Genomic DNA, 24,039 nt, shown 5'->3' on the forward strand with positions numbered 1-24,039 from the left:
CAAGCAAATACGTTGTCATGACAAGCCACTAATGTAAAATGGCTAGACACCAACGTAGGAAATACGTAGCTTGTGTCATTTTCTAGAACACGTACCAATTAAAATTGGTACACTTAGTCATTTCTGTGCTCTGATTGGTCCAAATGAGTATGTGTAGCAAATATTTGAATTATATCTGCAATATCCCGTAACGAACATACAATATCTGCTTCATCTACTGCTGAAATTAATTAACCATATCCAGGTAAAGTATCTACTGACAAACTGCCAAATGCTATAAACACTGATCATAGCACAGTCTAAGATTCCCACAAGGCAGTAAGGAAGCAAAATAGATTAACAACAAAACTGACTTCAAAATTGCTTCAGAAACAGATTTATTCAATTGATCAAAATGACATTGTACAGCTTGTTATTGACAGAAATGCACTAAGGTGACTCACATGTACTGGTTTTTGATATCCACAACCCTGGTACACAAAAAGCCCAATATTACCTGAGGTGATATAGGGGATACTCAGCAGCATTTGGTTTATGTAAGTACACTGGAAGGAAAATAAAATGTATTTAAATATAAATTAAATAGCTGAATTCAGAGAATGCTTACCTTAGATCCAGTGAACCATTATATGGTTGGATTTCAATCAATCAACCAATCCTTCACTTAACCAAGTAAGTCAATAGAATAAACATAGCATAAAATCCAAAATATATATAGTAAATTGTGTCACAGTGTTATATGAAAAAAAAGGTTATTCAACACTACTCTAAAAATGTGTATAACTTTAGATACACAGCTGTTTAGATCAATTGGATAGACCCTGTGCAGACATCTATTTTAAATAACTAATTTAAGTTAAACATCCCAGTATAAGGGACTGCAATATGTAAAAGTAAATATGGAACAGTGTACTTACCATATTTGTGTGATTATAGTAATTTTTGGTCCTTAAATAAATCATGCCTTATCATTATAGCTGTAACATCTGGTACTTTTGACAATTTTAATATTTGTAATATACTTTTAATAATCATTTAATTGACTAACTTGTTCTTGCAGAGAACTGAACTGGTGCAATACATGTAATGGTTGCTATGGGGCAAATGGGTGAACATGCTATGCAATAGGAGTCTTATTTCCATCCCTGTGTGTGTGCCTCTCTCTCTTATCTTATCAGCTCATCTGAGGAATGTGCAGCAGAGTTGGGGGTTGTAGAATGTATCTATTGTGGGCTGGGGTTGGTTTTTTGGGGTAATATGTGGAACTTTATGTGAAACTCATCACAGTGGAGAGAGAGGGCTAACAACGGCAATTGTCCAGGGTTAATAGTATTTTACTTTATGTTAATCTGTATCAGGGCTAATTCATAAACTCTAGTAGTAGTGAATTTCAAGATATTAAAAAATATTAGGCCTTGTTTTCTTACACAGCACAGTGGAAAATAGAGCCCAATGCATCTAAACAAACAGCATGATGCCAGTCCCAAGTAGCTCTAGGTCATCCAAGTTAATTCAAACTAAGCCTGTTTTCTTGAATTTTCTTTAAGTAAAGCTGAATTCCAAACATTGGAACCTGTGCACTGCAGTATTGGGTTAAAAAACAGAAACTTGCAGGTTTGTAATTAAGCCTTGTCTATTCAATCAATTAAATCTCAGAGAAATGTGTCGGGTAAATGTCTGTCCTTTACTAAAGGGTAAACAAAATGTGCCCCATTTAAACTGACAGTCATTTGTCATCATTTCATTACACACCAGTAGTCCTGTGAGCAATACAGTTGCAAAAAACTTCAAAATGCTAACTGCATGCCGTACAGTTGTTTTGAGGAATAACTGTCAACACATCATTATAACAGATGGGCTTATTATTGTATGTGAAAAATAGAAGCTGAGTTGAATTCATGTACCGCAAAGGTGTTGGCAGAAGCCTCTATCAAGGACAATGCTACTAAAAGATTTATTTTTAACAAACTTCAGCTTTCATAGTTTCCATTTGATAAGGTTTAGTTAGTGGTCACCGTTTTGGATTTATGTTCCTACAATAAGACAACCTTTTATTTTGATTAAAAAAAATGCATTAAAAAAAAAGATAACATATACATGCTGTTAGTGGGCAGCTTGGAGTTGGAAAAACAGGTTTTTACCCAAAGACAGGAAAAATAGAGACCTCTCATAAACATTCCTGACAGGGATGAATAGTGAATGAAGGCATAGATGGGAGTATAACGTCTGACACAGTAAGGCATCACCGACTGCAGACAAGGAGGATGAAAGAAAGAATGAGGCTATTTTTCATAAGTGATCTTGTCTGCCATGAAAAAAAAAAAAATCTAGTATTTTACTCATGTTCGATGTACTGGCCCAGGTGAAGATAAACAAAACGCTTCAGTGTTGGTACTAAAATCCAATTAGCATGTTTTCTTCTTCTACTTAGACTTGTTGAAACATAATGAAACTACTGAAAGATCACTAGATCTCTCTCTGTGTTACCAATCTTTTTTTAATTGTGAGTTTTGACAAGTATCATTTGAGTTAATTTGCAATTGCATTACGGATCAGTAAAGACCTGAGGTCTATGGCTGTTGAAAGATGAACAAAAAACTCCCTGGCATCATTTCCTAAAGGATGGAATTCTCCTAAATAATTTCATGTATTAGAGAAAAAAAAAAAAAAAAAAACTTGGCCCGATATTTAAGCAGAAAATGTCTTGCCAAGAAATGCATTTTATCATACCTTTGCCTGCAGGAAAATAAACTCTTGGATAAGCTTTGTTGCAAAATATCTTGGCTACTAATAACTTGCATTGTGGAGAATGTTCACAGTTCGTTTACCTTGATGACAACTGCAGCTTTTTTTCTCATACCAAAATATTAGTCATACTTAAAAAGTAATCTGTTCATTTCAGACCTATCAAAACAAACTTGAGTTGCATGACTTAAGTCTTATGAGTGGAAATCAGTAATGCAGGGCCCTATTCACAAAGTTTTAACTCAAGTTATTTATACATTGTTTTAATAAAGCCTGGGAGTTGGAGTTTTCACATGTTAGCTCTTCTCAGTAACCAATCACTTGTTTTCTGTGTTCATCATTTGAACCCTCTCAGAAGTTCATTGGGGATATTTTGTTTTTATCATTAAATGCTGAGGAAAGAAACATAAAATACCCCAAACCCCTTTTATAATATAGTGTGTGTATTTCATGTCGGAAAATGTGAGACTTAGAAATTGACAGTTAGATTAGGTTGTTAGGTAAGATTTACTGGACATTTCCTGTTAGTTTTTGTTGGCGTCGTTGGTTATCCAATAGCATATGTCATAGCTGTAGAGCATGAACACGTATGGTTTTGCTTCCAGTTCCGGTCAGGCTATGACCGTCAGGTAAAGCATGATGCACTGGAGTAATGGAGATCCCCTGCGAGACCACCCCCAGTACATACATTGAAAAATTGCCAGGCCTGGGCTAGAGAGCTTTTTGTTCCAACTTTGTATTTACTAATTACAAATTAAATCAACGACTCAGTCCTGAAAGTCACATACTCTTTCTACCTATTAAACCAGCAGTGACCGCATGGATTGCTTAACCGTGCTTGGCCAATGATGTATATGAATACTTTAGCGTGAATGTTTGCCAAACACAAGGTTTCTATCTAATATGTTGTGGAACTTTCTAGCCCAAGTGTTACACATTGTGGTCAGTTAAATCCCATAGGTAATTTTAGATCCTAAAGGGGTTTGAAAGGTAGAGGATTAGGTAGCTATCATAACTGTAAAGTCTATAATGTAAGCCAATAGAAAAAAAAAAAAAAGTTTTTTACAAAAGTAAGCACACCGAGTTACATTCTTATAGCAAATTCCAAATTGGTTTCAGAAAGAAGAAAAAAAAAAACACCCAGTAAAGTTACCAAACCAGATATTTAATGTAAGGGTGTGTAGTCTTAAGTAATCTTAAATTGTCATTTTCATTTTAAAAACCATTTAAGGAACTCTGTACTGTGCAAAAGAAGTTTTTGAGGGGCTTGCCATAAGAAACTCATGTGGTTTTCAGTGTGACCAAATGTGAATGTCAAAGAAATAAAATCTATGCAGCAATCAGAGAAATAGCTAAATAATCATTGTACATGTGAATGTATTGCATGCTGTATTGGTCAAGTCTGTTGCAAATGTCAATATTACACTGAACAGCTATCAGCAGGTCTGCAGCTGGTAGATCATGCTTTATTCTCGCACTGTGAGCAGAAAAGGCTCAGAATAGTCATGTTTTACAGTTTTGTGTAACTGCCACTGGAATTAAGATACTGTATTAAAAATGTTAATCTGGTTGCATTATATGTTCATTACTAAGTACTTGATTACACAAAAGCAATTCAATTTGAATTGCTTTAATAGAGATGAACATTTATTTTTAATAGTCGATATAGTTAATGTATTGTCAGAGTTCACCTTTAAATTGTTTTAACAATATATTATCGAAAATATATAATCACAAACATACATATGAGTACATCAAGTATAAAGCAGTGAATGTTGATTTTTATTAAATCTGTTAAAACTGAGCAGGAAACATCTACTTTCATGATCCAAATCCCTGATTTCCATCCAGCAAATTCGAGAAGAATGACAAAAGATATCCCCCAGAATTGTGCAACAACTAAAACAAAAAGGGGGAGGACTTACTCCCAGTACTTCAACCTTGTTTCAAACTAATAACTTTCTAGAACAAGTTACATGAAGAAATAACTAATGTAAAAACAAACTATATTTACTGTAAGTAAACACATTAGCTGATACATTGAACACAGTTTTTGCAATTTACCTTGAAATACCTCGGATTCTTTAACTCAGTTACTTAAGTGTTTGTAGCATACTTACTTTGTTGGAAGCCTAATGTCCTTTTAGGAACCCCTTATATTAAATCAATATCATAGACATTCAGCATGATCAGCAATGATAATTTATGTGAGTACTGTTGCTACAACTGTCAAATTCCTGTTGACATTTGGAAATCTTTTGTCCAGTTTTGGACACTTCCTGCAAGAATGCTGACCACAAATGATGTCCCCTAAATGTAAGCTGCTCAATGTAAAGAGACCAGTACATCTACATAGTAATCTGTCCAGAATAAATACAGTTTAACTGCAGATGATTTTCATAGGGGGTCCATAAGGTCACAAACTGTATAATTTGTATATTGTTTCCCTGAAATACAAGTATTTGTATTTCAAGAATCTTAACCCTTGTGTTACAACAGTCAACTGGTGAATCCAGAATGTACATTATTATATATACTATTTTCACTAGCATTCTCTTTCATAAAATGTACACCATTTCTTTTTCAGCAGATGTAATTCACTGGCTTGAATCTTAACAGAACAGGAGAGTACTGATCAAATTACTTGCTAATATGTTAAAGAGAAAAGGTTGTCCCATCAAAGAAGATGCTGTATCCAATGGTCTACAGCAAGACTTTATCTGAGCATGCGAGTCAAAGATGCATGAAGTTGCATGAAAACGTGTTGAAGTCATCTGTCATTCTGGCATGTTGATGATGGACGTCTATGGCAGCTGCACTCGTTACCATCTACAAGACGGTAACCTCTCAATTGGGTTCTTTGCTGTGTGCTGGAGCTTCGCCAGTCTGAAATGGTTCTCTCAGCACACCACATGGAACTGTACTGGTAATTAGAAAAAAAAAAAATCAACACGCTGCACAAATGGAAGGCTCATGCCAACATATGACAAGACTATCAGGCGCAGCAAAAATGTAGTCTTGAGATTACTTCTTATGCATACCTCCACATTACAAGTGGTAAGAGAAATGTGTCTCATTTGATCAACATGATCTAGAAATGTGCTCAATTTGGCAGCCATAAGATATGTAATCACAACAAATCCACAGAGAAGCATACTCCTTATGTAATTTGTTTTAACACTGCAGTTTCAATTTGTTTGGTGGATATTTATGCCTTACAGTGCTGTAGCAACAGCCAGGTCAAATGCAGATGTGTCTACTATACATGCTTGCATGTAGGCAATTAAAAATAATCGTGCTGCTGACAAAACTTTTTCTTAGATGCCCTTGAACAGTCACAAGAAACCCTTAAAAACTCTATTCCACCAGAGATCAGGGACTCAGCTTCTTTGAGTGTTTTCAATGTTAATTTAAAGACTTTTTTAGAAAGGCATTTTTATGATTGTTTTATTTCTTTGTGCTTTATGTATAATCTGTTTATTTATTGCTGTACTATTAATTATGAAGTGCTCCGAGATGACTGCTTTTAAGGGTGCTATACAAAAAGTTTATTATTATTATTATTATTATTATTATTATTATTATTATTATTATTATTATTAATAAACAAAATTGCAGTACAGAGTATTATTGACATTATTGACAGGCTTTAGTTTTAGCTGTGTTTATTGATTATTGTTTTATGAAAGAGGGAGAAGGCAGATAACGAGACAAAACCCCATTCAATTTCCCAAAGTAATTACAGACCTATAAATAACTCACCTATATATATATATATATATATATATTATATATACACACACACACACACACACACACACACACAAAACATAGGATCAACACAGCAGCTCTTGAGCCTCTATTTGAAAGTTTTAGACATCAAAAAGTAAACAAACCAGTTTATGCGCATGCATAATGATCTCTATGGAAAGCCATCTGGATCAAAAAAGCATCGTGCTGATTTACAGCGAGTCAGAATCTCATGCGACAGAAAAAAAAAAGACAAGCACGTCATTCTGAAATGCCTCGCTTAAACTGTGCCCAACTTGCTGGAAATGTTGTGAAGTTATTTTTATATAGGTTTTATATATTATATTTTTGTTGTTAGACTTTCTGTTATGTGGAATGTAATAAGTAAGTGAGAAAACGGTGAGTTTTTTTCCCCTTCGTTTTCCAACGGCATTTCCACGTTTGTTTTATTTGAAGTGTTTAAAGTTCAATTTCAGTTTTCGTTTGCTTCTTCAGCTACAAAAAGGCACAAGTAAACTTCATGTTATTACTTTAAGAAAACGTGTCTATGGCCACCGTTTACTGTGAAGAAACATCAATGGTAAGGAATGGAAAAAAAAATGCGGTTTCAACTTTATGTACTATTTATTTCGGGAATATACAAAACAACGTTTAACTTGAACTGCTATTTGTCATTCTTTGTTTTGTAGTTAATTCACTGGGGTAAAGTAAGGCCTACACAACATATTCTTTACTCCTGGGATGTTTTTCTACTTTACATGTTACGTATTGTAATGTCTTGCTGTAAAATAAAGGCACACACACAGGGGCCACGCCACCCTGCACCTGCTGTCTCTGCCGGCATTCAGAGCAATTTAATGGCATTTTTACTTTTTGAAAATGAACGAATATCCTAATGAATATTTAAATTATGAGCGAATATCCGAACATGAAAATCCTGTGTTCGTCCCAGCACTAATTTTAAAATACTTTAATTTATGACTTGCAACTCATTTATAAGCCTATTGTTTTCGCATGTACATATTACACTTTACTATAGTGACCATTCCATTTTTATTTATTTTTTAGCTAAAGTGGTGATCAATTCCACTAATTTTAGAGTGAGAACTGATGCACATAAACAAGATATCAGCATGGTTAATGGCACTGCAGTAAGAGGCTACATATAAAACAAGTAGCAAGTTACACACTTCAGTGAAATACTCAGAACCTAGTTCTTATGGAATGACATTTTCAAACTTTATTAACCCATCTATTTAAATTTAAGATACTAAAGTTTACAAACCCACAAAATCACTTAATAGCATTTGCCTTTTCAATGCTTTTAGTCCACATTTTGACTTGCACAAAAAAATTGTGAAATATTGAAAAAAGTGAATCAGTGAAGGGCACTTAAGTACAATATAGCATTTTTACAATTTACTGTCAACATGGCCTAAATATGAATGAACTGAATTTGTGAACTATCAAATTGTAAAGTAACAAGGGAGCACTAAAACCACTCCTACAGTTTGAAAAGTTAATACTGATTTTAAAGAAAGCAGTAAACATGTAATTTAAGTCTTCATTTAAGAATTTGTCTTAAATAACATAACTATCCAACCAACCAACAAAGTTAGTACACCAAATTCTAAAAGTGCACTCCAAGGTTATACAACTCAGTGTCCCAGAAGGCTTTTAAATTGGCTCAATTAGGTGAACTATATTTATAGGATTCAAGGTTTTATACTATTTCTAAACCTGTGCTTTTGTCTTGCTAGAAATTGTCTTTTGCTCCTGAAAGGTCCGCTTTCAATACAGCCGTTTGTAGAACAGTTAAAGTTTAATCACTAGCAGGAGCTTTAAATGTTTAAAAGTACTTTTCATTGTTAAGGTGAAACAAAGTTGTTTTTTTTTCTCTACCTCTCAAATACATTACCCATTTCATTTTAGTTTTTTTTTTTTCTTTCTGTGTCCCAGAAGCACTGTTCCTGAGAAAATGCATTCCCTCATAAAAAGAAAAAAAAATCTGTGGCCTAGGCTCTACAATTGAAAAATAAAAACTGTTAAGGTGTCGGCTCCTTTTCTGTTTAAAAAAACAGGTCAGCAGCAAGTAATAAGGCTGCAATTGCCCAGATGATTTAATGCTCTAAAGTAAATTCAGAATCCAGACATTTGGCAGAAACAGGTATTGTCCTTTCTTCAGCTCTCCAGTTCTTTGCAATGATATGGCTCAAGTGGCTCCTGCTTACTGTTGAAATCAACTACTGCCACATACCTCCTGGACCCCTGGCCGACTAACCTTGTCCGTCTCTGTGCTTCTGATCTTGCTCCTTCTATTAAGCACACTCTCAACCTGTCCCTGGACTCTGGCTCAGTTCCTGCTGCCCTTAAGCTTGCCCGAGTTATGACGGTACTCAAAAAACCCTCCCTTCACCCGGCTTATCTAATATCCGTCCCATCTCCAATCTCCCTTTTCTCTCAAAAACTCTTGCAAGGGCCGTAGCCAGTCAGCTGATGAAACATCTCACGGACAACAATCTGCTTGAATCTCCACAGTCTGGTTTCCGGCCGCATCACAGTACTGAAACTGCTCTGCTCCGGATTGTGAATGATCTCCTGCTCAATGCTGATGCTCCCTCTTTGCTTGTCCTCCTTGACCTGACAGCTGCTTCTGACACCATAGATCATGGCATTCTTCTTGACCGCCTTCAGAAGTATGCTGGGATCTCTGGAACCTGTCTCTCCTGGATGTCCTCTTACCTATTCGGACGCTTGCAGTCTGTTTTCTATGCGGGACACAGTGGTGTTGCAAACCCAGTCACTTGTGGTGTCCCCCAAGGATCTGTTCTTGGGCCCCTTCTCTTCAATATCTACATGCTTCCCTTGGGCCACCTCATCCGCCAACACAGCCTCATGTTTCACTCTGACAACACCAGCTCTACTTAAAACTCTACTTGAAACTCTCGGCTTGCATTGAAGACATCGAGGCCTGGATGTCTGCCAATTTTCTTCAGCTGAACACTAGCAAATCTCAACTCCTTCTAGTAGGATCTAAAACTCAACTTAACCTAAATATAGCTGCCCTGAACCTCGGAAACTGTCTGCTGTTGCCTTCCCCCACAGTACGAAGCCTTTGTGTACTTCTTGACAGTAACCTCTCCTTTGATGCCCATATCTCCTCCGTGGTCAAATCTTCCTTCTACCATCTCCAAAGTCCGTCCTTACCTTTCCCTCCCAGATGCGGAGATACTTTGTCATGCATTTGTCTTGACTCGACTACTGCAACTCTCTATTATTTGTTTATTTAGCAGACGCCTTTATCCAAGGCGACTTACAGAGACTAGGGTGTGTGAACTACGCATCAGCTGCAGAGTCACTTACAATTACGTCTCACCCGAAAGACGGAGCACAAGGAGGTTAAGTGACTTGTTCAGGGTCACACAATGACTCAGTGGCTGAGGTGGGATTTGAACCTGAACTATATGGTAGTCTCCCGGCACGCACTATAAACCCAACTGCAGCTAGTCTAGAATGCCGCTGCCAGGATCCTTACCAGATCTAAAAAATGTGATCACATCACCCCCTGACTTGTCCAGCTGCACTGGCTATCTGTAAAGTTCAGGATTATTTTCAAAACTCCTGCTCACCTACAATGCCCTTCATCACACAGGTCCCGAGTACCTCCTCAACCTGCTGACCCGCTAGGTCCTCCGACTCTGGCCTGCTTGTTATCCCCCAAGCAGAAGTGCACCACACTTGGAGAACGCTCCTTTAGCTTCATGGCGCTGAGTCTTTGGAACTCTCTCCCAGCTTTGGTGCATGATGCTCCCACCGTCGCACGCTTTAAATCAACTCTCAAGACCCACCTGTTCTCTCTTGCTTTCCATTATCATTAAGCCTGATATCTGCCATTAGCTGCTTTGTTGTTGCTACTATTTCATGTATTATGTTACTATCATATATTACGCACTTTCCACTGTATTTAATGTACTATTTTATGTATTATGCTACGATCATGTATTATGCACTTTCCACTGTATTTAATGTATTATGGATTTTCTTCTTGTTACTGCATCTTGTAAAGCGCTTTGTGATGGTGGTCCACTATGAAAGGTGCTATATAAAATAAAGATTGATTGATTTAAGTGCTTACTGATCACATTGGTGCACCATTCTGAAGAGACGCTTCTGTTCTCATCCGTCTTCGTGCCAGTGCTTCATGTTTCTTTCTTTCAATCTCTTCTTGAGAACATTTTACAGTCCTCTTGTTGGTTATAAAAGCTAAAAAAAAAATTGGAAAAAGAAACAGTGAAACAATTTAGTATTTATAAATTTGCGATTTCACAAATTGGAAAATTGAGGGGTCACACTGAAATTCACCTCTTTAGGGGCCAATGCATAGCGGACTAATACGAAGTAGGGTTGTGTTAGAAGGTTTGTTCGCTAGCCAGGCATTCGAAGATTGTTTTAAACCTTCGAAGGTTTGTCAGATGCTATTCACGCACTTTTTTCCCCCTCTGTTAACAGAAACATTTGACAATGTGTAAATACTAAAAATCACATCTTAAATGCCACTCACATGCAAAATTCGATCTTTTGATTTGTATAATGCATATTATTTAAACAAAAGTTGTTGCATTAAAATTCACTATCAAATCGTTATACGTAGCAACTCTATATTGCGCCGCTGCCATGTATGAAGCAGGGTATATTATGCCAAAGCACGAGGGGGTGGGGGGGGTACCTATAGTGGTTGTAATGCTTCAGTAAAATATGTACTGAATACCTGGTGTACAATACAGTAAAAGAAGAGCTATGGTAGAATATGTTTGAAACATACAAAATATACGCTAACACTAATAATTTTTACTTCAAAAACTGAGCACCATCCGCCCCCTCCCCCCCAGCTCATGTTAACCAGAGGCAGCACTTTAATTTCTTCATTCGCCATCTTGACAGCAAAGCGCTGTATAGCATAAGCTGTATTGAAAGAAATGTCTTGAAACCACTCTGCTGTTTGGGATTTTTTTGTTAAATGCCCAGACGACCAAAAAAAAAAAAAAATAAAAGATGAATGCAAACTGTGCAAGTGACTGTTGATGTATCATGGAGGCACATCCAATCTCCGGGGTCACTTGAGTAGCGCATGTTCATATTAATAATAATAATAATAATAATAATAATAATTATTATTATTATTATTAATATTAATAATAATAATGTTTGTAGTAGTAAAATGTGACTGTGACCGATAACCTGCATGGAATGGTGACTGTTACGTTTTGTTTTGCCTAAATCCACTGCAGTTAGTGCTGCTGCAATACAAGCTTACTCGCAGCAGCCTCAGTTACGTGTAAATAAACAATGTGTATTTTTATTTAAATTATAAAAACATAGGGACGGGAGCTTCCAGGGGGCGGCGCTTAATTGGCCGAGCGCCGCCCAGGGAGGGGTGAGGGTTAGATCGGGCCAGGGTGTCCTCGGCTCACCGTGCACCAGCGACCCCTGTAGTCTGGCCGGGCGACTGCGGGCTTGCCTGTAAGCTGCCCGAGAGCTGCGTTGTCCATCGACTCTGTAGCTCTTGGGTGGCTGCATGGTGAGTCTGCAGTGTGAAAAAAAGTGTCCGGCTGACGGCACACGCTTCGGAGGACAGCGTGTGTTCGTCTTCGCCCACCCGAGTCAGCGCAGGGGTGGTAACGGTGAGCTGAGCCTAAAAATAATTGGCCATTCCAAATTGGTAGACAATAATAAAAATAACTGGCAACGACTAAATTTAAAGAAATAATAATAATAATAATAATAATAATAATAATAATAATAATTATAAAAACATGATTACTGTTCTATACAATGTATTTTTAAACTACATGTTAATGTTGTATTGTCTGTATTGTTTACTGTTCACGTAACTGTGTTTAAATCAGCCTATCAGTGCATCTGTACTGGCTTTTCTGTGACCTGTATTATACAGGATGTGGGACAAAGTCAGTGTTGCATTGTTATTTTGATTTAGGTTGCTAAAACCTAGTTTTCAGCATTGGATGTAAAACAACAAAGCAAGAAAAAGCAAAGTATATTTCGGCTGGTGATCGTGTCAAGAAATTTCCCCAAAAAACTTTATATGCAGATGAAGGTAAACTGTTTTGCACATATTGTAATGTGACTTGGAGAAAATACGATCGATCGCTATTTAGCTTCAGAACCACACATTAAACGAAAGGCTACTACAGAGGCTGCTAAACTGAACATGAAACAAACAGCTTTCAGAAAACAAGCTGGAAAGTCAGAGCAGACAAAAAGTATTCCTGTCGGTTATAGCCAAGTTAAATGAGTACTACAGGTACGATCTAGCACAGCCACCTCGGTCCAAACAACCTGTTGCTTACTTTTTAAACACAGTTAGAATTGTAGACCCGCATTAGGCATGTTTTCTTTCTTTTGATTCGGTATTAATAAAATAAATTCCTGGATGGGACAAACAAAACGACAGCGAACGTGCTGCACATATTGCCTTTATTAAAGAATGCCAGATGCCCTTGGTTAGCCGAGTATTGGGACTGTGTCTAATCGATTTCCACATCTGTATAACTTGGCAAAGCTTTGCCTTACACTTCCAATCAGTTCAGTGGATGCAGAACATGCAGTCTCAATGGGCAAGTCTTTACAACACAGAGACAGAGAATGTCTCTGTGTTGTAACTGCAACTGCTGGGAGATGTTGCACGCTTTCCTTTAACGCATGACAGCACTCCGTTTTAGTAAGTACCACTATTTTTAGGCTTTTATAGTGGTCTGAAATATTATCTGCTTAGGTTGATTTAAATGTTTAAACAGGTCAGTGAAATCCTAATTTTATTCCATAATCTACCATGGAAAAACATGTAAATTCTCAGTAATTTAAGGAGACCTCTATTTATAAGACATGATCTCACTTACAGCTATTGCTGGCATCTACAGAAGCAACACATATGCCGAACACAACAACCAAAAAAATACATATTTTACAGCATAAAATTGTATACTTTTAATTATGTATTACAGATGCAATACAGCCACCATTTAACTCTATAACACTGCTTGGGTTTTCCCTCAGGGTGTATTTAATGTACCCCGTTGTTCAATTGGGCAATACTGTATATTCAATTGTGTAATTTGGTGAGGGACCAGGACACAAGGTACATTCATGTACAGGAGCTTCCAAATTCTTCTGTAAGATTCCCTGACCATTCAGTCCTAGGCTACCCTCAAGCAAATAGTACTGGCAAGTGTAGTGAAACCAGGCATCCAGAGTTGAAATGCATGAGTTTAATGAGGAAGCCTGCTTCGCTGTCCTGTTTATTTAAAGAAACGCTTATGAAAATGCATGGAAATAGATCTTTCAAAAGCTGGGTCAGCCATAAACAGGACATTCTATATGCAGAACAAAGTCAACCCACATCTTGTGATTTGTTTCGTAATAAGTCCATGTAAAGTATGTATAAAATATTTAGCAAAAAGAGGGATTTTCATTCTTAAAAAAAGGAACAACTGGATTTGAAGAAAAAAATTGACATATTAAAGTTGTCTGTTACTTCTATAGTACACTGTAGAATATAAATACACACCATACATGCACATCTAGAAATAACTGAAAAAAAGAGATTAGTAAGAACTTATCCTCAGAACTAAAAATCCACTAAAAAACAAAACTCACCTTTACTTGTCACTACGATTGAGTCAGAAAGTTGCCTTTTGAAGGAAGGGTGCTGTGAAGCACCAGTAATTCCACTGGAAGATGGATGCAATTTGACAGTTCCTTTATTATAACTTTGCATATAGGTTTCATTTCCAGATGCAAGTCCTGTAATTTGACTACATTGTACTTTTGAAACGTCAACAGAAGTGCTCCTTATTTTTGTAAATACATACTTGGATGCATTTGATTTGTTGTCATTAACAGAAGGCGGCACAAACACACTCGGATTTGAATTCATATTCAAAGTGTGGTTTTTCTGATTTAAAGAAAAAGTTGCATTAATGGACGAGTCCTTTCCAAACGTAGTGGTCTTTGCTGGTAAAGAATTAGATCGATTAAATGTAGCTGGAGGTTTATTTGACGGGTTTCCCACAGTTCTGTTTTGGTTACGGTTTTCAGGAGCAGCACAATTGCTTCGAACAGCACTTGGTGCTGGACAAGATTTTAATTTGTTTGGGTAGGTGACCGGCTGGAAGTTACTGCTTTTTGCGGAAGATGGTGCAATGTTTGTGCTAAGCCCTGTGCCTTGAGTCTCAGTCAACTTTTCCATATCATCACACACCTGATACAGCAAGTCATCATCACCATCATCGTCCCAAAGAGCATCATCAAGAGCATCTATTAAAACCTCATCTGGGAATTTGGATTCATTCCAGTCATCAACCAGAGAGGTGGTTTGTTTTGGTGCCTCAACTCTGATTTGCTGACATTTGACAGATTGGTTGACAGACTTTGATGTCCTATACGTAGAAGCAGAAGATGTTGCATTTTGCATGCTGGCTCTACTTTTTCCACTTTTAACCTGTTGAGAGTTGTGTATATTTTTGGAAGGCGTGTTGGGTGACCCTTTGTTGAACCTGGTTTCATATTTATATGCTTTTTGTTGCTGCAAGTTTTTCTGTGGTTCAGGTTTATTAGATCCACAAAAGTCAGTGCGCTTAGGTATATTCTCTGCACTTTTCTCAACTGCTTGGACCTGTGCGTTTCTATGCAGCATAAAACTAGCTCTATTCTTTACTTTTTCACAAGGATTGTTTGTTTTTTGAAATTCTCCAGGATTCATATCAATGCCAACCTGCTGAGACTCCTTACCAGTTAAATCGTTGTGCAACATAGAAGACACGCTTCTGCCATTTTCAATACATTTGTTCGTCTTTTCCCCAGATACACTCTGAGGTTTTTGGGTAGTATTAACACCTGTCTGTTTAGAACCATGGGTCCCTTTGGGAGATGCAAACAGCTCAGGGTTCTGAGTAATTTCTACGAGAAAAGAATCATCAAGCAAATCATCACTACCCCAATCATCAAAATCATTTGTGCATACAGATGACACTTTAGAGGCCATTTCTGATCTGTTTAAATGTTTTGATAGAGAAACAGTTTTATGCTTTGTTGGACATTGATCTGTTTCATTTTGGTAGGAATTAGGCTTTATTTCAAACCCAGGAGGCTTATTAAATTTGAAGTTCACTCCCCCTTCACAAGTACTTTTTTTTGCAACTTCATTAGTCTCTGCACCAAACATGCAGTTTCTTTTTGGTGACGAAAGTGAGGACTTTGACGAATTCTGACTCAGTCTACCACTCAAGAGCTGAGTAGGTCCATCAAACAAGGCAATGAAATCTGCTTCTGCCTCCTCATTCACCGATTTCTGGCTACTAAGAACTTTTTCATGCATATCTGATTCCATCTGGTCTTCATTCTCATCCTGGAAAAAATTCTCTAGGTCACGGCCATGATCTTGTTCAGCATCTTGAATCATATTTTTGTCAAACTGTTTTGCTAGCTTCATAAGGTCCTCCACATCATTGGCCCTGTGAAAAATCAATGAATCAATCAATAAACAGCTTAAAATGACCAAAACATAGTCCATTCTTCCATACAGGATGGTTTTACAATAGGCTGGGCTGTGTCATTTTGTTTTGAACGTTACATTCAGCAGTTTGTCTATGTGAGAATGTAGCAAAACGGCCACCCCTATACTAAAACTCTGAAATAGCAAGACATGGTTCCTGCAGGCATTAGATTGGAAAAATGAATGTCTTGCTTCATTGACCTGGATTAGTTTGGACTACTTTACTTGAGCTGGTTAAGTAACTCACCTAAAGGAATGTTTTTTTGGTCTAACCCGAAGTACCCCAGGAGTGCATGGAATTGCATTGTTACCAATCCACATTTCAAGCAGTGGAACTTCATGGCTGGCTGGTTTTTCATCCTTTAATAAAATGTATGTTTAACACAATTATCTAAATGTAGACAATACAAAACAGCACGGTTAAACTTAAATCGGATGGTTTAACAGACCCTGATTATCACTGATTTCAGACTACTTTACTTCAGTGGCTGGTTTTCCTGAGCCAGATTAGCACTAATTTTGGAATATCTAATGTTACCCTGGGTAAGGTATTCCGAGATTAGTGCTAATCAGAGTCTGTGAAACCAAGCCAAATGACTTCAGAAAGTTTGATAATCACATCACAACCATCATAGTTAACATTCAAGTTTCAGTATATCGCACCCCCAGATCCAGACTGTCAGAGACATATACAGTACATTGGCACTAAAGATTATTGACAGTTTTGTTACGTTAAGTTTCAATATCAAAAGTTCTGTATACATTAAGGTTAAAGTGTGTACCTAATTTACAAATGCAATCTTAAAAATCAAGAGCACTTTGTTGAATTACTACATAGTGAAGGATCCTTAACATAACCTTTACCTTGGGTGCAATCCGATTCACAATGTCTGAAATTTCTACAGCTCGTCCATTGACTGCACGTTTCTTTTCTCCTTTACCTAAGTATGCATAACACAAAAATAAATATCATGCACAATATTGGCAACCTTGCTAAACAATTTACACTATTGTTATGTATTGTCTATTTGTAAAAATCAAGTCAACTGTGGAACAGTTTCAATGCATCAAAAATAACTGTTGGGAGAAGGTTACACTTAACCCAGAATTGCCTATTGTTCTACATACAGGTCATTGTAACCTGTTTACACTAGACACTTTTAAGCCGACAGTCAACGCAGCTGTCCTAGGTCCAGCCATCCTAAAAGTGGCCTGCTCCAAATGCGGGGCTCTGGGACAACTTTGGTCTGTTCTTTGCTCTACTGTGAACGCAGCGGTCACTGAGATGGCTTACGTTTGCCATATACACTTGCATGCAACACCCCTTGTTAGCGTCAAACAGGCACAGACAACAGCAACAGGAAGTTATGATTGTTACTCGGACAGCAGAACCAAAAAATATCTGACAGAACGCTGAGAGAGACAGAGGCATTGGATTCCAAAATACAATAGACTTTTATATTTGTGCTATAATGGGGGAAATACATTTAATAAGAACATAAGAAAGTTTACAAGCGAGAGGAGGCCATTCAGCCCATCTTGCTCGTTTGGTTGTTAGTAGCTTACTGATCCCAGAATCTCATCAAGCAGCTTCTTGATGGATCCCAGGGTGTCAGCTTCATTACTGGGGAATTGGTTCCAGACTCTCACAATTCTCTGTGTGTGGAATAAATGTGAAACAAGCCTATTGCCATGAAATTATCAAGAATATTATTATTTATTTATTTATTTTTAATTTAGTCGTCGCCAATTATTTTACCCCGGTTTTCACCCCAATTTAGCATGCCCAATTATTATCTGTATCATCAGCTCACCGCTCGCAACCCCCTCACCGGCTCGGGAAACGGAGGCTGGAACACGCGTCCTCCGAAACGTGCTCCTGCCAAGCCGTCATTTTCCACACTGCAGATCCACAGCATTGCCACCAGACCTATAGTGCCGGAGTACAACACAGATCTGGCGGCTCCACTGCAGAGCCACAGGAGCCCTATCGGCCACAGGGGTTGCTGATGCGCGGTGAGCCGTGGATTCCCCTGCCGACCTAAGCCCTCCCTACCCGGGCAGAGCTCAGCCAATTGTGCGCCGCCCCCTAGTAACTCCCGGTCACGGTCGGTTGTGACATAGCCTGGATTCGAACCTGCGATCTCCAGGCTAAAGGGCACATCCTGCACTCCGCGCGGAGCGCCTTTACTGGATGCACCACTCGGGAGCCCCAAAAATATTATTTCTTGAAGGATCCCAGGTATAACCTGCGATTGTATTTTGATACGTAGCAGTACGAGGAAATGTTTGGTTTTGTGGGTACCTCTATCTAGAATTAAACAAATCATTACAGTAAAGTCGCTAAGAAAATGAAAGGTTTCCTTCATGGTGCGAAGTCCTTTGTTTTAAAAGTAACATACTTTTAGACCTGCACATAGTGCTTGTTTAATTACATGCATCATGCCACAAACAATTATATAATTTGAAAAATAAAGCTGCAAGTTTCTGGAAATTGAATCGCAAGTGCCATGATGTGAATAGGGCTACCAGACATCCCAGGAAAATTGGGATTGTCACAGTTGTCAGCCTTCGTTTTTTTTGTCCCGGTCAGAAACAGTACAATTGTTAAATTGTCCCAGTTTTGCTTGTTTTAAAAAAACAAATTTAAAAGTACAAAACAGTATTAGGAAGTTAACAGCAGTCATGTGTTAGGTTGTGTAAGTGCAATCTTATGAATTTTGTGTAGGGCTTCTGATTTTTGGTTTCAACCGATTTAAAACAATAAAACATCCAATACAAACAAAATGGAATCGTTGTATATTCAATAAACACTGGGAAAAACACTAGAAATGGTTACACTGACCCCTTTCCCTGTTGAAAAAAATAAATAAACGTTCCCAGTGCAGTTGGGCAATGTCCCTCCTTCCTGACTTGTATCTCACATTGATTTGTTCTGAATACTTTAAACCCACCCAACTACTGAGTGGCAGCAAATTCCTAAATTTCTATTGGAGGATTGTACATGCTTGCGAGACTTAAAACGTGATGTTCTTACTCGCAATATTCTGAAGCTATATTACAGTACGATACAGAGTATTACACGCTTCTGGATTTTAAAACAGAATTGCAAATTGTGGCGAAATGTAAAGAATTGCCTAAACGCACAAAAACCCCAAAAGAATATGACCGTGACCATAAGGTTTTTGTTGTGGAAGACAACAAAGGAAAGAAGGTACAATTGCAAGTACTGTCGAGTTACTATACATAGTGACAGAAAAAAACTAAAGTAACCGAAAACAATACTTCCATAGGGCACATAAAAAGCTAAAACCCCGGAAAAAATAGATTTTTTTACATATAACTCGAAAATACCTAAAAAAATAAGCACCGGAAAATGAAATAAAAAAAAACAGAAGCCCTAATTATGTGATTAATAATTCTGACTATGTATATAAAATCACATGTTTAAATGGTAACAGCTGATCTATTTTTTCTAATCAGTTCTTTTTTTGGACATTTAATATGTTTTGAAAGAAAACAACAGGTTGTTCTGAGCGGCAATAATACACCCATTGTCAAATTTTTAATAGGGCTGTCAATTAATCGCAGTTAACTTCTGCGATTAACGCGTTAATTTCTTTAGAGATTCATTTTTTTTTAACTCGCATTTGTCTATTTTTCTTGACTTTTTTTTTTTTTTTTAACTTATTTTTGTTCTAATACACTGTGCTTTTATCAGCATCTAGTCTGTTTGTGCTCATACCGAAAGCAGCATCGCCTGTTTTATCCTGAATATTTTTCATTGGTGAATTCCACTTTTTTTTTTTCCCTAATGCATACGTATATATTTACATATCAGTGAATACAAAAGTTTTTAGTATATTAATGCTGACAGTTTATACATTACTGGGACCTGAAAACTTATCAATTCATCTCAACCTGACAAACACTGTGTCGCCAAAAAAAAAATAATACAGTCATGTATAATTATGTACACGTGTGTGTTTATATATACAGTTAACGTGGTGTAAATTACATTAAAACACTGAATGTTCATACCTATAGATTGATATAAAACATTTATAGATTTGTCAAAGAAAGTGTTCTATAATATGCCAGCAACCAGGAACAACAAAATGAAACAGAGCAATGTCTATGACCCGTTTAATGACTACTATAAATATTTTTATAAAAATATATTCTTATAAACAATAATACATATATATTAAAGGAAATTGATAAGAAAATACTGTATAATTTTAAATGCACTGAGGTGAGTAATAAACTGACTCCACTGTGATTTAGCAGTTGGTTCAAACAATTTAACAGCAAATGCTGGAATGTTCTATATAAGTCTGTGTAAATAAATATAAAATGTATAAAGAAGGGGCAACGCTATTTATCCAGAAATAGGACAACAGTTTTTTCATGCTGGGTTGTTGTTTGGATGATGATGATAATAATAATAATAATAAATAATAAGAATTATAATAATAATAATAATAATAATAATAATAATAATAATAATAATAATCACTTGTATAGCGCTCTTCAAGCAAGCATTCCAGGGCATTCTTTACAAAAGAAATATAAAAAAATAGCCTGTGTAATATATAATCCAGCTACAAAAACAGACTCAGACAAATATGTTTTCAAACAGGATTTAAAAGATTCAATTGTAAGGCCTTATATGTAATAAGAACTTTATTAATAATAATAATAATAATAATAATAATAATAATATCAGTAATAAAACAAATGAATGAGATGCATGCAGCAATTGTATCAATTAAATATGCGATTAAAACCAAGATTAACTAAGATTATTTTTTTAAATTGCGACTAATTTTTAAATTATGATTGTATTATTTTAACGGTGTCAGTGAATTGAAGAAAGAAGAAAAAAAAAGGCTTAGTTTCAGTCAGGACATCTGGTAATCCTAGATGTGAATATATGTATAAGCACTAGCTTCAGGTCCAAAAGCACAAATTTTAAAAGAAAGCACTGTATTCGATCCCCAGAAGGAAATCTTTTGATTTATGAAAGGCATTATTTTTTTTTATTGTATCATCGATTCAATATTACTGTGATGCGAGTTCTGGGGGGGGGGGAAGCTACACAACTGAAAGTCACAGATGTTTCTTTTTTGCTTTTGTAATATAGCAAACGTAACTTTTTCATGAGTAAGAAAATAAACTGGAGTTATTGTTTACATTTACATATAAGAAGAGTTGTCAAGACTGATGTATAAATAAATGTATGCAAGAACAATGTCTGATTTGCAAGTTTTCAAAGCTTTGCTCCATTTTTGATGGCAAAATTAAATCTAATTAGCATCGAACGACCACCTTGAAGTAGAAACACAAAAGTGACACAAATGACAGGCTTGTTGATTTTAACACTTTCACTCCTGTTTTGGGGAGGGGAAATGTCACCACACAAGGGGCGGTTGATATGACATCATCAGACATGGACTACAGTTCAGGGACTATGCCGTGTGTACAGGGGAAGAGCCAGCCTAGGTCTATGCTTAAGTGTAAATGGGTGGCTCAAATGATAAGAATCTTTTAATATGATTGAGCCAAAGCCAGTTCAAGTCTGAATTTTAAGTGTAAAAACACCATTGGAATTACAATTCAAGCATATTTGGGTTAATATTAATCACAGAACTGGAATCAGGAGCTACAGTACCTCTTCCCAAGTAGTAAGAAACTTACCAAATCTGGCTACTGTTGGAGAAGATGGGTCCCAAAATATATCTTGCTGTAAATGCAACTCATTGTCATTACAAGGAGAGACTGCATAACTTGATGTGTGATGACTGGTCCTTGGATATCTTTTAGGAGTTTTATCATCTGTGGAAACATAAAATACATAGCCCTTTAAAAAAAATGTCACTGCAAAATTGTTTTATAATCTAAGCACACAAAGTTTTAAAAAAATAAATTAAAAAAAGGACAAGGAGTTATGAGAAAACAGTGTGAAAATAATACATCCCATCATATTTTAATTTGTTTTCTTCCTTGGGCTACAGAAAAAAGTGCTTATGACTAAGCAAATATTTACTATAAGCTTTAACTGCTCTTAATCAAACCCACTCTTATAATTTACTGTATTCTTTATTTTGGTCTTACTTGAATTTTTATCTTATTGTACTTTCATAACTGCTCTTATCTGTATTATGATATTATGTAACGTGATAGCTTGTAACTATTGTAAGTCGCCCCTGCTAAGGAATAAATAAATAATAATATGTAGGGCTTTATTTTTGATCATGTCCCTTTAAACTTATTTTGAGCAGATTCTGTTTCCTAATTAAGCGCAGAAAAAGCTGTTAATTTTACCTTCATATCTTGGCTGAGCCTGATTCTGTTTCGCCTTATTTGTTTCAAACACACCTGACAAATTACTTTAATTGCTCATCGCTGATCCTAATTGCATTTTATTCTTGCAGTCAACTAGTTTATCGTTGTGCTTTTGTTATTTTCAATCATTTAACAGTGCTGTCCTGATAGATTTTCTTTTCAGCATAAAAATGCCCAGTACGAAGTGTACACTGACAGCAAGCCCATCCTTTATTTGTAGCAAAAAAATAAAAAAAATCTTAAACCCAGTTTTTAATGAATAGTTTTCTCTATTAGGATACAGAGACAGCTTAACAACTAATAATTAACATGTAAAGAGAGGTAGAGATTTGGAAAATAAAAACCTCAAAGTAAAGCCCTACATAATGTCATGCTGCAGTTAGGTTCAGCAAACAGTGGCAGGCGTGACAGTTCAATGGAATTGTGTGCCTGCAGTGCAAATGAACTGGAAAATAAAACAACAGGGACAACCAATGCACGACAAGTTATAATAATAATAATAATCTAACTTAACATTAGTTATTTATACTATTTGTTAATGATTTCTTATTTTACAAAACATAACACGATACTACTTCCACAGTGTACACACGGTGAACTAAACGGTTTGCACAATTATGACACTGACTTTCAGAACGCTACCCTCTGGCACATGTATGTTATTTTTCAATCATGATAGGATTACTGGTCGCTCAGTAGCAATACTACATTTCCCTGACCTTCACTTTTTGTAGATGGAGAGGAAAACTGTGTATTATTTAGGCCTCTGCTCAGTTTGTTTGTTTTCGATGTATTTGCCCTCCGTGTGTCTTTTGATCGCTCTTCCTTTTCTTCCAACACCGCCAGATGGGAACGCTTTCTCCATGTCGTCATTATATCGACGATGGTTTGCACAAACACACGTTTTGTAAAAACTAAAAATAACACAGTTTAACCGCGTTAGCAGTAGTTTAATTTTCCTTAGTTGAGATTCGGCGCCATCTTTGGCTTTTGATTTAACTCCACTTCTCATTGGCCGAGACTGTAACCGGATGTCTCCCTGATTGGTTATTACGGGTACTCGAACGGCACCAGGCAAAACCATTCTTAAAGAGCAACACACACACACACCCCAATCCCAATCGTTTTAAATCAATCCACCACTGCAAACGCTTTGCTCAGATGAAAACAATTTTAAAGTGGGTTCTTCCACTATAAAAACACAACAGGTAATCTGTAACTGTGATTGGTGCCCACAACCACGAATATCACTGGTATCACCAGCTGAAAACTGTTAACGGGCACCTGAACTGAAATAAATGCGTTTGGTATACCTTTGTAAAAAAAAAAAAAAAAAAAAAAAGTTCACAAAAAAGTTACGCATTGTATTAGCATACTGAAATCATGAGTAACAGTGTTTGTAGCGTGCATCCTGCTTCAGCCATGTGTTATGTACATCTTAATGAAAACTAATGGCAGGAGAGGTAAAGATGTGAAAACGCATGTTCAAGTCTGTCTATTCCATTGGGGTCACTTCATCAATCCCTCCATTTTGTGTTTGTTAAATTGCTGTCTATAGTACAAGATCATATTGCCATGGTATTCATAAGCAACTTGACTGCATTAAACTGATGACCACAATCATG

At 36.6% G+C, this 24,039-nt stretch overlaps 1 protein-coding gene across 3 annotated transcripts; it reads right to left on the reverse strand.

Moving 5' to 3' along the window:
* Positions 1–364: 364 nt before the first annotated feature.
* On the reverse strand, positions 365–23,475 carry LOC117402576 (ewing's tumor-associated antigen 1 homolog). 3 transcript variants are annotated; one of them, XM_034003882.2, is made up of 7 exons: positions 23,134–23,475; positions 21,767–21,904; positions 16,931–17,007; positions 16,314–16,426; positions 14,170–16,025; positions 10,631–10,758; positions 365–5,663 (listed from the first exon to the last, which is right to left on the reverse strand). In XM_034003882.2, exons 1-6 carry the CDS (start codon positions 23,285–23,287, stop codon positions 10,634–10,636), a joined length of 2,463 nt encoding a protein of 820 aa, XP_033859773.1. In that variant the 5' UTR covers positions 23,288–23,475; the 3' UTR covers positions 365–5,663; positions 10,631–10,633. The 3 variants fall into 3 exon arrangements, with proteins under 3 accessions (XP_033859773.1, XP_033859772.1, XP_058880405.1); XM_034003881.2 differs by having other exon boundaries at positions 365–5,668; XM_059024422.1 differs by lacking the exon at positions 23,134–23,475 and adding an exon at positions 22,394–23,077 and having other exon boundaries at positions 365–5,668.
* Positions 23,476–24,039: the final 564 nt, after the last annotated feature.

This window comes from Acipenser ruthenus, chromosome 5, assembly GCF_902713425.1.
Source record: "Acipenser ruthenus chromosome 5, fAciRut3.2 maternal haplotype, whole genome shotgun sequence".
In the NCBI taxonomy this organism is placed as follows: Eukaryota; Metazoa; Chordata; class Actinopteri; order Acipenseriformes; family Acipenseridae; genus Acipenser; species Acipenser ruthenus.